General features: G+C 31.6%; 1 protein-coding gene across 1 annotated transcript; it reads left to right on the forward strand.

The window, feature by feature from the left end:
- The first annotated feature begins 7,661 nt into the window (after window positions 1–7,661).
- Window positions 7,662–8,561, forward strand: LOC139870343 (uncharacterized). The gene has a single exon (XM_071858170.1). It carries the CDS (start codon window positions 7,662–7,664, stop codon window positions 8,559–8,561), a length of 900 nt encoding a protein of 299 aa, XP_071714271.1.
- The last annotated feature ends 5,192 nt before the right edge of the window (window positions 8,562–13,753 follow it).

Raw genomic sequence — 13,753 nt, forward strand, 5'->3', positions numbered from 1 at the left:
TACTCATTTTTGTAATAATCAACTTGAGAAAGTTCTCAAAAGATATGGAGTAACTCATAAAATCTCCACTGCTTATCATCCACAAACAAGTGGACAAATTGAAAATACCAACCGAGCATTAAAACGTATTCTAAGGATCAAATCCGAAGGAATGGTCCATGAAATTGGAGGATGCACTCTGGGTTTTAGAACAGCCTACAAAACTCCAATTGGTACCACACCTTTTAAACTCGTTTACGGAAAAGCATGTCACCTTCCAGTAGAAATTGAGCACAAAGCATTTTGGGCTTTGAAGACATGTAATCTTGATTTACATGAAGCCAGACGTCTACGGTCAAGTCAACTAAACGAATTAGAAGAATTAAGACATGAAGCATACGAAAATTCGCTAATCTATAAAGAAAGAACGAAGAAATGGCATGATAAAAGAATCAGAAGTTCAAAAGAATTTAAAGAAGGAGACATAGTTCTTCTTTTCAATTCACGATTCAAGTTATTTCCTGGAAAATTGAAATCAAGATGGTCTGGACCATTCATAGTCAAAAGAGTTTTCCCATATGGAACAATAGAGTTAATAAATTCAAATGGGATTGAATTTAAAGTTAATGGTCACAGAGTTATACATGGTCTAATGGAAGTTGACAATGAAGTCAATCATAATTTTACCACCCAAGAAAACCCTCAGAATGAAAACATAAATATGTTATCAACAACATATGAAAAACCAAAATTGGAAGACGGAGAAGCTTCAAATTGGAGTGATGAAGAAGAATTCCTATACTACCTTCCATTCCAAGAAACGAAGAAAAATGTGAACAAGAAGTTCAAGTAGAAGTGAAAGAACCAAGAAAAGATCACTTGGAAAAGGTTAACAAACCAACTCTACTTACTAAAGTAGGAGACCCAGGTGAATTTATCATTTCTTGCTTACTTAATGATAGTGCTATGTATAATGGACTCGCAGATTTAGGAGCAAGTGCAAATGTTATGCCTCTTTCCTTATACAAAAGATTAGGTGTGGGTAAATTAAGACCGACCAGAATAGGTGTTCAATTATTTGATCAAACCATTAAACACCCGGTTGGAATAGCAAACAATTTACTTGTTAAAGTGGGAAGTTTGACCTTTGTTGCAAACTTCATAGTTATTAATATGGAGGAAGATCTTGATATTCCTCTAATTTTAGGTCGCCCATTTTTAGCAACCACCGAGGCGTTCATTGATGTAAGAGAAGGTAGAATGACACTAAGGGATGATGACAAATCGGTCACCTTTGTAAACCGAAAGTTTATATCTCCACCAACCAAAACTGTTGAACCAATAAAAATGCCTAAGTGTGGAGAAGATGAAGCAACAACCAATGATGACCTGATAACAAAGAACCCCGTTGTTGATACGAAATTAGATGAACCCGTTTTTAACAGTTCAACGAAGAAACTTTATAAACGAATTCAAGATGCTAAGATTAAGGGGAACTTTAAGTTATGTAACCGATTAGTATCCAATTTGTCGCCTAAAGAAAAGGCAATGTTTGTTGAATTTGTGAAAGTTACAGATGAAATCAACAATTGGCTTGAAGCAAAAGTCAGAGATATACAAGTTGTTGATAGTCCAATTGAAAATGAAGTTAATCACAATTTCGACACCACAGCTAACTAAGTATGAGGAGAATCAAGTCTTTTTAAGGATAATATATATTTCTGTTAGAGTTAGATTTTCTGTTTTCGTGTAGTTCTCGAGAATGGAATCCGAATGGTCTTTCCCTAGCAGACCCTAAAGAGCTAGTCTTCTCCCTCCATTCTGAATTTTTATTTTTTTAGGTTTTACGAGATGAAGAATTCCTTTGATCTGAACCATGGTCTACTACTACACGCTATGATTACTAAACGTAATAATAACATCTTCCCGAGTGAACTGGTATCATTCATAAGAGGAAAAATGGAAGAAGTAAGGAAAGAACTCAGGAAAGATCATCATAAGATACATTTTGGTAAAGGAAAATCAAAATCCGCAACAAAAAGATGAGCACGACACCTTGAAAGATGTCATAAATGCGGAAAATGGTCACACGAAGGTAAATGTTCAAATAATCAAACATATTCAAATACCGAATTTGTTACTCTATGCAGAGAAGGACCGTTCATATGTTTAGAAGAAAAGTTATTGAAGAATCGAGGTTATGCCTATGTAGCTATGGAAAACCAAATCACACGACTCTCCTATGAGTCGGCTAAAGCAGGTCTCTGAGAATTCTTTCTCACAGGTAAGTATGTACAGTTTTTATTTTTATTTATTGCTTTTAACCTTTTGATAATAAACGCTGAATCGTTCGCTATAAAGTATTAAATTGATATTCAATAAAATTAAGTTCGCGAAACGAAATTATTGATATCATACAAAAATTTATTACATCACTGCGAAATTTACCGTTTATTCTTAAGGTATAAATATCTTTAATCAATCAATCCAAAATATTTCAAAAAATTCGTCAGGAGTAAAACTAGGTAATATAACCGAAATTACTTTACCCAATGAGAGGGGCGTATATTTTTGATAATATTTGATTGATTAAAGTGGGATAAAAGACCAAAAAGATTTTTCATTTTAATTTTTACCTTGTTTTTAAAATTAATATATAAATATTAAATTATTATTGTAAATTTTATAATCAATATATTTAAGTTTTTAAATATTTTAAAAAAATTAATATTTTTAATATAAGTTTGTAAAATTAATGTATAAAAATATTTATGATTTGTATATGAATTTTTAATTTTATGCATTTTAAATTTAAGTTTGGTGTGAATTTAAAAACAAAAAAATATACTTTATTTCATTAAGTTAAAATTTTGATATTTAAAATTCGTCGTGAGTTGAAGACTAGGTCGTTGAACCGAAATTGCTTTTCCCGAGGGCGGGACGAGAACTTTTATTATCATTATTTTTAATCTCATTGATCTAAAGTATGCAAAAACATTAAAAAAAAACCCAAAAATCTTTGCTTTTAAAACAACGCTTAAAAGTGACAAATTTTAAAATTTTACTGACAGACGAACTAGGACAACGATCCGAAACGCCCTCATTCTTAAAAGAAACAAATTTTTAAAATTAATTATTTGTTTTATAAGTTAAAGATTTTTATAAAAAAAATGAAAAAAAATAAAGAAACGCCAATATGTTTGAAAACTTTGGTAAAATTTAATCATTTTTCTACGCTAATCACCCTCAATAATTTAAATTGTTACGGATTTCTTGCAAATGAGGACATTGTAAGATCTTAAGTGTGGAAAGGGGTTAAATTCTTTCGAATTTTTAAAATTTTAAATTTATACATTTGGTTACCATTAAAAATACTAGTAACGCAGTAGTTGTATTAGAATCTAGTGCTCTCTGATAATAAAGAACAGCCCTAGTCTTATATACTGACTACCCAATTCTAGTAAAAATATTCAAAATTTTCAACTAAATGAACTCAAAATCATGTTTATACATATTTATGAACGATAAAACTAGGTGTTAACACCGAAATTATTGTTACCTCGTAAAGGACATAAATTGAGAAACAACCCAAAATATTAGAATTCATTTAAAATGAAATAGAGGAAAATAAAAAGGCAAAGAAAGGAAAATAAAAGCCAAGTGTGGGAAAAATTTACCAAGTTATTTAGAACATATGTCACATATTTTGTACAAGCTTATTGCTCCTACAAAGGATAGTAATTACATCCGACACAATATAGACCATAATCAAAAGCATGTCACGGGACATTGCCTTAACAGTTGCTTGTTCAACGCTCCTTTACAACCGGATGGTAGTTTACCGAAAGGTAATATACGGAGCAAGTAAACTGGATGTGTTGCTTTCCCAATACAAGGTTAGCAAGTGGGTGACACAAAACCGCAAGTTTTGAGCTAAAATTTTCAAATCTGAAACTCACAAAACCCACAAAAACAATTTCGCAAACACCGGTGAAGGGTTATTCCGGAAAACTTATCTAGGGTAAAAGCTAGATTGAATTTTCAAAAGATCAAATGTTTTCATAAATATCCAATTTCCCTAAAGGATCTAAATTTTCATAGTCATGTAGGACTGTAAACCACAACGTTACTATCATTGTTCATACCGCCAAATCGAAATCACTGATGTACAAAGTGTGAAGAATAAAAAAAGTGATTCTAGTATTTTTATTTCAAGACTATATTGCTTGAGGACAAGCAACGCTCAAGTGTGGGAATATTTGATAATGCTAAAAACGAACATATATTTCATAGCATTATCCTTCAAGAAAGACAAGCTTTTGGTTGCAATTGTTCTATTTACAAGTGATATTCATTTAAATAACAAAAGGTGAAGACAAAAGACAGATTCGACGAATTGAAGACGCAAACGACCAAAAAGCTAAAAAGTACAAAGTACAATCAAAGTGGTTCAAATTATTGATGAGAAACGTCTAAAAGTTACAATAGTACGAGCCGTGAAACACAAAGTACAAGATATTAAATTGTACGCAAGGACGTTCGAAAATCTGGAACCGGGACCAGATTCAACTCTCAACGCACGATGCAACGGAGCTAAAATTACAAGTCAACGGAGTACAAGAATATAATATAATATATAATTAATGATATAAAATTATATATATTATATTAAATATATTATAAAACTCGAGCAGCCCACGTTTTTGAAAGCATATGTCACCAGGAAAAGGCGGCCATGCGATCGCATGGCCAGGAAGCACAAAATCCATGCGGTCGCATGGATCACTGTAGCAGCTGAGGTCCTATAAAGTTCGCGTGTTTTGGCCGAATTTTTTACACCTTTTATCAATCTCTCTCTCACGATATATATATATATATATATATATATATATATATATATATATATATATATATATATATATATATATATATATATATATATATATATATATATATATATATTTTATAATTTTAATTTTAATTTAAGATTAATAATAATAAGATTATGTTAGCGAATGTTGTGAGTGTGTAAGTCGAAATTCTGTCCGTGTAACGCTACGCTATTATTAATCATTGTAAGTTATGTTCAACCTTTTTAAATTAATGTCTTGTAGCTAAGTTATTATTATGCTTATTTAAATTGAAGTAATCATGATGTTGGGATAAATATTAAAGACGGGGTAATTAGGCTTTGTACCATAATTGGGGTTTGGACAAAAGAACGACACTTGTGGAAATTGGACTATGGGCTATTAATGGGCTTTATATTAACTAAACGATACCTCGTTAATTTAATATAGAGATTTACAATTTGACGTATCTATATATAACCACATACGCTTAATCGGGTACGGTGGGCGGGATATCTATAAATACGAATTATCGTTCATTTTACCGGACACGGGAATGAATTAATAGTTAATGGACTCGTTGAAACAGGGGTGGATTACATTCAAGGGTAATTGGTGTAATTGTTAACAAAGTAGTAAAACCTTGGATTACACGCAGTCGATAACCTGGTGTATTCATTAAACAAAGTATTAAGACCTTGTTACAGTTCGAATCCCCAATTAGTTGGAATATTTGACTTCGGGTATAAGGATAATTTGACGAAGACTCTCGCACTTTATAATTATGACTGATGGACTATTATGGACAAAACCGTATGGACATATCGAATAATCCAGGATAAAGGACAATTAACCCATGGTAATAAATTAAAATCAACACGTCAAACATCATAATTACGGAAGTTTAAATAAGCATAATTCCTTTATTTCATATTTCATCGCAATTTTATTTATCGTCTTTTTAATTATCGTACTTTTTAATTATCGCAATTTTATTTATCGTCTTTTTAATTATCGTACTTTTTAATTATCGCAATTTTATTTATCGTCATTTTATTTATCGCATTTTTATTATCGTTATTTACTTTACGCTTTAAATTAAGTCATTTGTATATTTAATATTTTACATTAGGTTTTAATTGCGACTAAAGTTTTAAAATCGACAAACCGGTCATTAAACGGTAAAAATCCCCTTTTATAATAATAATAATACTACTTATAAATATATATATTTATATTTTTACAATTATAGGTTAAAAAAATATAGCGTTAAACTTGGCTAGCTCCCTGTGGAACGAACCGGACTTACTAAAAACTACACTACTGTACGATTAGGTACACTGCCTATAAGTGTTGTAGCAAGGTTTAGGTATATCCACTCTATAAATAAATAAATAACTTGTATAAAATTGTATCGTATTTAATAGTATTTCGTCATAAAAATATAACTATTTCGTACACTACCCTGCACACATCAATGGGAAATCGTTATCTGATTACCAAGATCTTCCACAACCCGACCCCGAGCTGCTAACCAAACTGGACAATCGTTTGATTCGTGAAGAGTTAAACTACAATGTAGAAGAAATGAGGATGTTACATTCCAACCTATATAAATCTCTCAACACAGAACAACATACAATCTACGACAAGGTCATTAAATCTGTAACAGAACAGAAAGGGGGATTTTTTTTTGTATACGGTCCTGGTGGCACCGGAAAAAACATTCCTGTACAAGACAATAATTGCACGATTGAGATCAGAGAGCATGATTGTCCTTGCTGTTGCATCATCAGTTTTTCTCTGTTTTCATCATTTATTTACATGGTTACTATATACTCCGTATTTAAATTACTTACTTTAACATGATGAGTAGATTTCCAATTGGTAAACGGTATCTTCATTAATGCAAAACATCTTGATGTAATAAGTTTACTGTAGTTATACCTTCCGTTAACCATTTTAAAACTTACATTTTATGATATGCTTTCATTATAATGCGTATCTTTTCATTTCTATCCAATCATTTAAAAGACTTACCAAACAATTTTGTTAGGTTCTAAAGTAACCAACATGCATACCCCTATATTTGTTCATTTAATTGTAGAATTGCAAAACTAATAAAAATTTAATACATGAATCGCTTCATTACTTCTACCGGGAGGAAGAACAGCTCACAGTAGATTCGTCATACCATTAGAACTAATGGAAAATAGCACGTGTGGTATAAAACAAAATACTCATTTGGCAGAACTAATGTATGAGGTGAGGTTAATAATATGGGATGAAGCCCCAATGGCCCAAAGGTACGCATTTGAAGCACTTGACAAGACATTGAGGGATATATTAGGGTACAAATGTTCTGAAAAAAGAAGTCAGTTGTTTGGAGGCATGCCAGTATTGTTGGGTGGTGATTTTAGACAGATTTTACCGGTCATTCCTAAAGGTAAAAGACAAGAAGTTGTTCAGGCATGTGTCAATAGATCAGATATGTGGAAATATTGCCAGGTTTTTAAACTTTCACGCATCATGAGGGTAAACGAATATACTCCTCATGGAGATGTTAATATTAGAAAACAACAATTTAATAAATGGGTTTTGGATGTTGGAGATGGAAAAGTAGCACTTGACAAGACATTGAGGGATATATTAGGGTACAAATGTTCTGAAAAAAGAAGTCAATTGTTTGGAGGCATGCCAGTATTGTTGGGTGGTGATTTTAGACAGATTTTACCGGTCATTCCTAAAGGTAAAAGATAAGAAGTTGTTCAGGCATGTGTCAATAGATCAGATATGTGGAAATATTGTCAGGTTTTTAAACTTTCACGCATCATGAGGGTAAACGAATATACTCCTCATGGAGATGTTAATATTAGAAAACAACAATTTAATAAATGGGTTTTGGATGTTGGAGATGGAAAAGTAGCGGCCAAAGCAAAAGATGGAGAAGATGAACCTACATGGATACAAATTCCAGAAGAGTTTATTATTAAATCAGGGAACTCTCCAATTGAACAAATTGTAGAGGCAATATTTCCAAACTTCGCATCACGACAAGATGATGAGGATTATTTGCGTGAAAGGGCAATTTTGACACCAAAAAATGATGATGCAGATGATATCAACAAACATATGTATGAAAAGCTACGAGGTCAAACACTGACATATAAAAGCTCAGATGAGATTTGCAGGGGATCAACTGATACAATTGATCAAGAACATCTATACCCAGTAGAGTTCTTAAATACCTTAAAATTTCAAGGGATGCCGCCTCACGAACTACACCTTAAAATAGGTCTCCCAGTAATGCTTCTTCGAAATGTGTATCCAAGCTCAGGCATGTGTAACGGGACGCGACTCATTATCACATATCTACAAAAGTTTGTTATTCATGCTATAATCATTACTGGATCTCACATAGGAAAAATGGTCATAATACCTAGAATTGTTCTGACTTCTACCCAATCAAAATGGCCTTTCATCATGAAAAGAATACAAGTTCCTGTAAAGCCCTGTTATGCAATGACCATTAATAAAAGTCAAGGCCAATCCCTAGATTTTGTTGGGCTTTACTTGCCAAGACCCGTTTTCAGTCATGGTCAACTGTATGTTGCCCTCTCTCGAGTAACAAATCCAGAAGGTCTCAAAATAATTATTTTCGAAGACAATGATAAAGCATTTAACAACTACAAAAGAAATGTTGTTTACAAGGGGACGTTCAACAATCTATAACAAAATATAGAGGTACTGCATGAAAATACATATAAATTTATGCTTAATTTATTGTGTGCATATTATCTTACATACCAAAGCTCAAATGCATATTTCTCAGTCAACGGGGGAGTCACCGGGGAGTCATCAGGAAAGCAAACCAACAACAGTTCCAACAGAGGTGATTTAAACCATAGGTACGACACTACCAAAACAAATTGTACATCCCTTCACACTACAACTAATAATCACATGCATATATTATTTGAAGGTATTTATGTAAAATTCATAAGCCTTTCTTTACAGGCATCTGTAAATATTATCTTACAAGTCCAAATTGAAATGAGCATTCGTCAGCCATTAGGGGAAAAACAACAGTCCGAAGAAATATCATTTATATTCACACGGAACACCTAATCAACAAACGGTTAGTTATTATTAGTCTCTCCCTTTTCGTTATCGTATATCGTATATAATAATAATAACAATCGTTTGATCCATAACCTAATCTCCCTCATGTTCTCTTCAATATATACGTCTTGACATGTTCATTTTTGTTTCACAGTTTCAAGCTATATCAGACCAGCTTCATCATTCGACATAGCATCGTTAATTTGTGAGACAACCTATCCATTGTATGCTGTTGACTAAAAATACTATGTTAACTAAATCTCTTAGTAGGTGTTTGATTTGCTACATTTGAGCAGAAACCAATCTGATGAAATTAGATGTATATTTTGCTCTATATTGTGGGTTTCTTTTAATTCATGTTTTACATTTGGATGCCATTATATCGTACTTGGTTAACTGTTATTTCCTTTGATCTTATCTCACCATTTTTTCTAAACAAAATGCGTTTGGGAATCTCCTATTGAGCTGCAAACATACACTACCATCATATGAGTTACATGTCCAACCTTAAGAATTCAAAGCACAAACATCACATTATTGAAACGTGGGCCTAATCGTGACGCACGGGTCTTACCCCTAGTTGAGAACTATGAATGACTCATATAATGTATGGAAATTAAATTTATTCTACAAGTGTTTTTGTTTATGTGTTATGTTCATGTGTTTTATGTGCTTATTTTTTTTTCAAATAACTACATTTTATTCTATTATGATGGTAGAGTTGTAATTTCTTGAATTCAATAATTTGCTTGAAATCCAACAGACCAATCAGAGCGCGACATATGACACGTCAATCACATGTGATTGAAAAAAAAAATCCGGATTTTTTATATTTTTTTAAAAATTTAGCATGTCAAATCCAATCACGTGTGATTGAAAAAAAAATCAATTTTATTTTTCAAAAAAAAAAATTTCAAATATTTTTCTTTTCAATCACATGTGATTGGATTTGACATGCATAATCACATGTGATTTACTCCATGTCAAATCCAATCGCATGTGATTGGAAAAAAAAAATTCGAAAAAAAATTTTTTTGAAATTTTTTTTTCAATCACATGTGATTGTCGCGCCACATGTCGCATTCTAATTAATCCCTTGGATCTCAACTTAAAAGTTAGATTCATTAAATTTTCCAGTATAATGGCAAAATAGGATGACTAATGTTTAATGTGCTTATGAAGGTTCGGTTAACTACATTAGGTAATATTTGTTTTATTTTCCTAATTGATGCCTCAATTTATATAACTTAACTCAATGTTTGGATATCATTTGATTTAATGTTAATTTTTAAACTTTAATGTTTAAAGTTTAATGTACATGTCCTCATGTACATTTCAAATTAATGTTAATAGAAGAATCAATCATGATACTTTATGTTTTAAAGCATAACTTTATGTTGAACGGACTTACTATTATTAAACACTATAAATTATTAAAATTGTTATTGTTATGTTGAGTTTGGTACTAAAAAGTCAATTAAATTAGTATTGACACATTTAGTTGATTATAACAATACATAAAATAATTTCTTATGTAAGAATTATTATGACTCTCAAATTATAATATAATTGGGCATTTCAAGATCTGTTGTTTATGTAAACTTACTTTTCACGAAAAATGACTAAATAGACGGTGTCTAGAAAATTTCTTCTTGGACCTGATTGTTAGATTTTCCGAACGGTCATAGACTAAAAGGATCATGCCTCTCCAATAGATCTACTGGCTACTATCTATTTTGAATAATTAATTGTGTGACGTTCATTTACTATAAGACATTAAAGAACATATTTATAAATTTTTATTAACATATTTAATGACTACTTAATTATTAAGATTAGTTGTCGGCTCAATTGAAGGCTACTAGTTGAAATAACTATGGTGAATGAAAACTTATATTAAGTTACGTTTGGTGTTTGTAGATTGTGGGATAGCCCAACCGTGACCCATAATTTTGAGACATCGTACGGTATTTAGCAAATTATTTATAATTATTTTACTTATATTTCTGTCCAACGGTGGTGTGTTTGTAAATTAATTTTACATTACTTAATTAGCAAGTTATAAGTGTATTGTTGATGGAACCAACGAGAAGTCAATAATTTCACCCAACTTCTTTGATAAATTTAATTTTGTGTTGTGATTAAATTCATGTATACCAACTTTTGCCCTACAGTTATTATTATTATTATTATTATTATTATTATTATTATTATTATTATGTCACTAATATAGTCTTATTTTATAAATTTATTTTTTGATGTACCATTGAAACTTTTATAGGTCTTAATGAGCATAATAATGAGCATGATAATTACATTTCTTTGATACCCATTGCTATTGCAAACTGTATTTCAGGCACAGAACATTTGAACGGAACTAATTTTGTATCGTGAAAATATCAAATTAAGATTTTTCTCGGCATAACTGATTTAGACTATGCTTTAAGATTTGATCAACCAGCACCATTTATCGACGAAAGTACGGTTGAACAAATAAGGACTTATGATATATGGAAAAGATCGAATCGCATGTCCGTAATGATAATCAAGAATTCTATATCTCCGCTATTTAAGGAGCCATTCCTGACTCCGAATATTCTAAAGAATTCTTAGAATTTGTCGAAGAACAATTCAAGGGCTTGTCTAAATCACATGCGGGTACCCTTATTCTAAAGATGCTGACCACGAAGTAGGATGGTGTTAGTGGGGTGCGTGAACACATCATGCTGATGAATGATATAACCTCAAAACTAAAGGGCATGGACATGGAAATATCTGAAGGTTTTCTCGTTCATTTCATTATGACATCTCTCACTTCTCAGTTTGGTCCTTTTAAGATCAACTATAACACACATAAGAAACCCGATCTTGCTCACCTCACCACAGCTAAGACTACTTGTAAGAAAGTTTTCAAAAGTAACAAAATTTCAAAATGGGAGAAAAGAAGTTCTACAAAAGAAAGTTCATTGAATGCAAGTGCAAGTAAGGACAATGAAACTGGTTCAAAATGTAAGTTTTGTAGAAAACATGGACACTTTCAAAAAGAATGCCCAAATTTCGAGAATGGTTAAACAATAAAGGTCCGTATATATCCTATATTACTTACGATGAATGTTTTTTGATTAATGTTCCCTTTAATACTTGGTGGGTTGATACTGGTGCTATGGTTCATGTTACAATCTCGTGCATGAATTCCTTTAAAAGATGAAGCTACAAAGGGGGGAAAGAATCATTAAGGTCGGTAACGGAGATGAGTTATGAAATGTCTCGTTCATATTTATTATAAACGTTCCATATTAATTGATTTCGTTGCGAGGTTTTGACCTCTATATGAGACGTTTTTCAAAGACTGCATTCGATTTTAGAACAAACCATAACCTTTAAAATATTACGACGATTATCAAATAATGATAATCTAAAATATAGCATTTTTTACACGAGCATTACATAATGGTTTACAATAATATTACACATCAACATAAGTCTTCGAATGCAGTTTTTAAACAATATAATACAAGCATGGACTCCAAATCTTGTCCTTAATTTAGTATGCAACAGCGAAAGCTCTTAATAATCACCTGAGAATAAACATGCTTAAAACGTCAACAAAATTGTTGGTGAGTTATAGGTTTAACCTACATATTATCAAATCATAATAATAGACCACAAGATTTCATTTTTATAACACATCTCATATCAGGCATTTCACAAACTGTATAGAGATAAAAATCATTCATATGTTGAACACCTGGTAACCGACGTTAACAAGATGCATATAGAATATCCCCATCATTCCGGGACTCTCATCGGATATGATAAATCGAAGTACTAAAGCATCCGAAACTCGGATGAGGCTTGTTGGGCCAAATAGATCTATCTTTAAGATTCGCGTCAATTAGGGGCCATTTCCCTAATTCTTAGGCTACCAAGCTAAAAAGGGGCATATTCGGTTCGATAATCCAACATAGAAAGTAGTTTTGATTACTTGTGTCTATTTTGTAAAACATTTATAAATTGCATGTATTCTCATCCCAAAATAATAGATTTTAAAAGTGGGACTATAACTTACTTTCACAGATTTTTACTTCGTCGGGAAGTAAGACTTAGCCACTGGTCGATTCACGAACCTATAACAAATATGTACATATATATAAAAGTATGTTCAAAATATAATTACAACATTTTTAATACATTTTGATGTTTTAAGTTTATTAAGTCAGCTGTCCTCGTTAGTAACCTACAACTAGTTGTCCAAAGTTAGATGTACAGAAATAAATTGATATATATTATCTTGAATCAATCCACGACCCAGTGTATACACGTCTCAGGCTAGATCACAACTCAAAGTATATATATTTTTGGAATCAACCTCAACCCTGTATAGCTAACTCCAACATTACTGCATATAGAGTGTCTATGGTTGTTCCAAATAATATATATACATGGGTCGATATGATATGTCAAAACATTTGCAAACGTGTCTATGGTATCCCAAGATTACATAATATATTAGAATACATGTAATACAATATGAGTTAGCTAGGATATGATTAATATAGATTTGTTACCAACTTTCACGTAGCTACAACAAGAAATATTATCCAATCTTGTTTTACCCATAACTTCTTCGTTTTAAATCCGTTTTGAGTGAATCAAATTTCTATGGTTTCATATTAAACTCAATTTTATGAATCTAAATAGAAAAAGTATAGGTTTATAGTCATAAATATAAGTTACAAGTCATTTTTGTAAGAGGTAGTCATTTCAGTCGAAAGAACGACGTCTAGATGACTATTTTGGAA

This window comes from Rutidosis leptorrhynchoides, chromosome 10 (assembly GCF_046630445.1).
Source record: "Rutidosis leptorrhynchoides isolate AG116_Rl617_1_P2 chromosome 10, CSIRO_AGI_Rlap_v1, whole genome shotgun sequence".
NCBI classification, from domain to species: domain Eukaryota; kingdom Viridiplantae; phylum Streptophyta; class Magnoliopsida; order Asterales; family Asteraceae; genus Rutidosis; species Rutidosis leptorrhynchoides.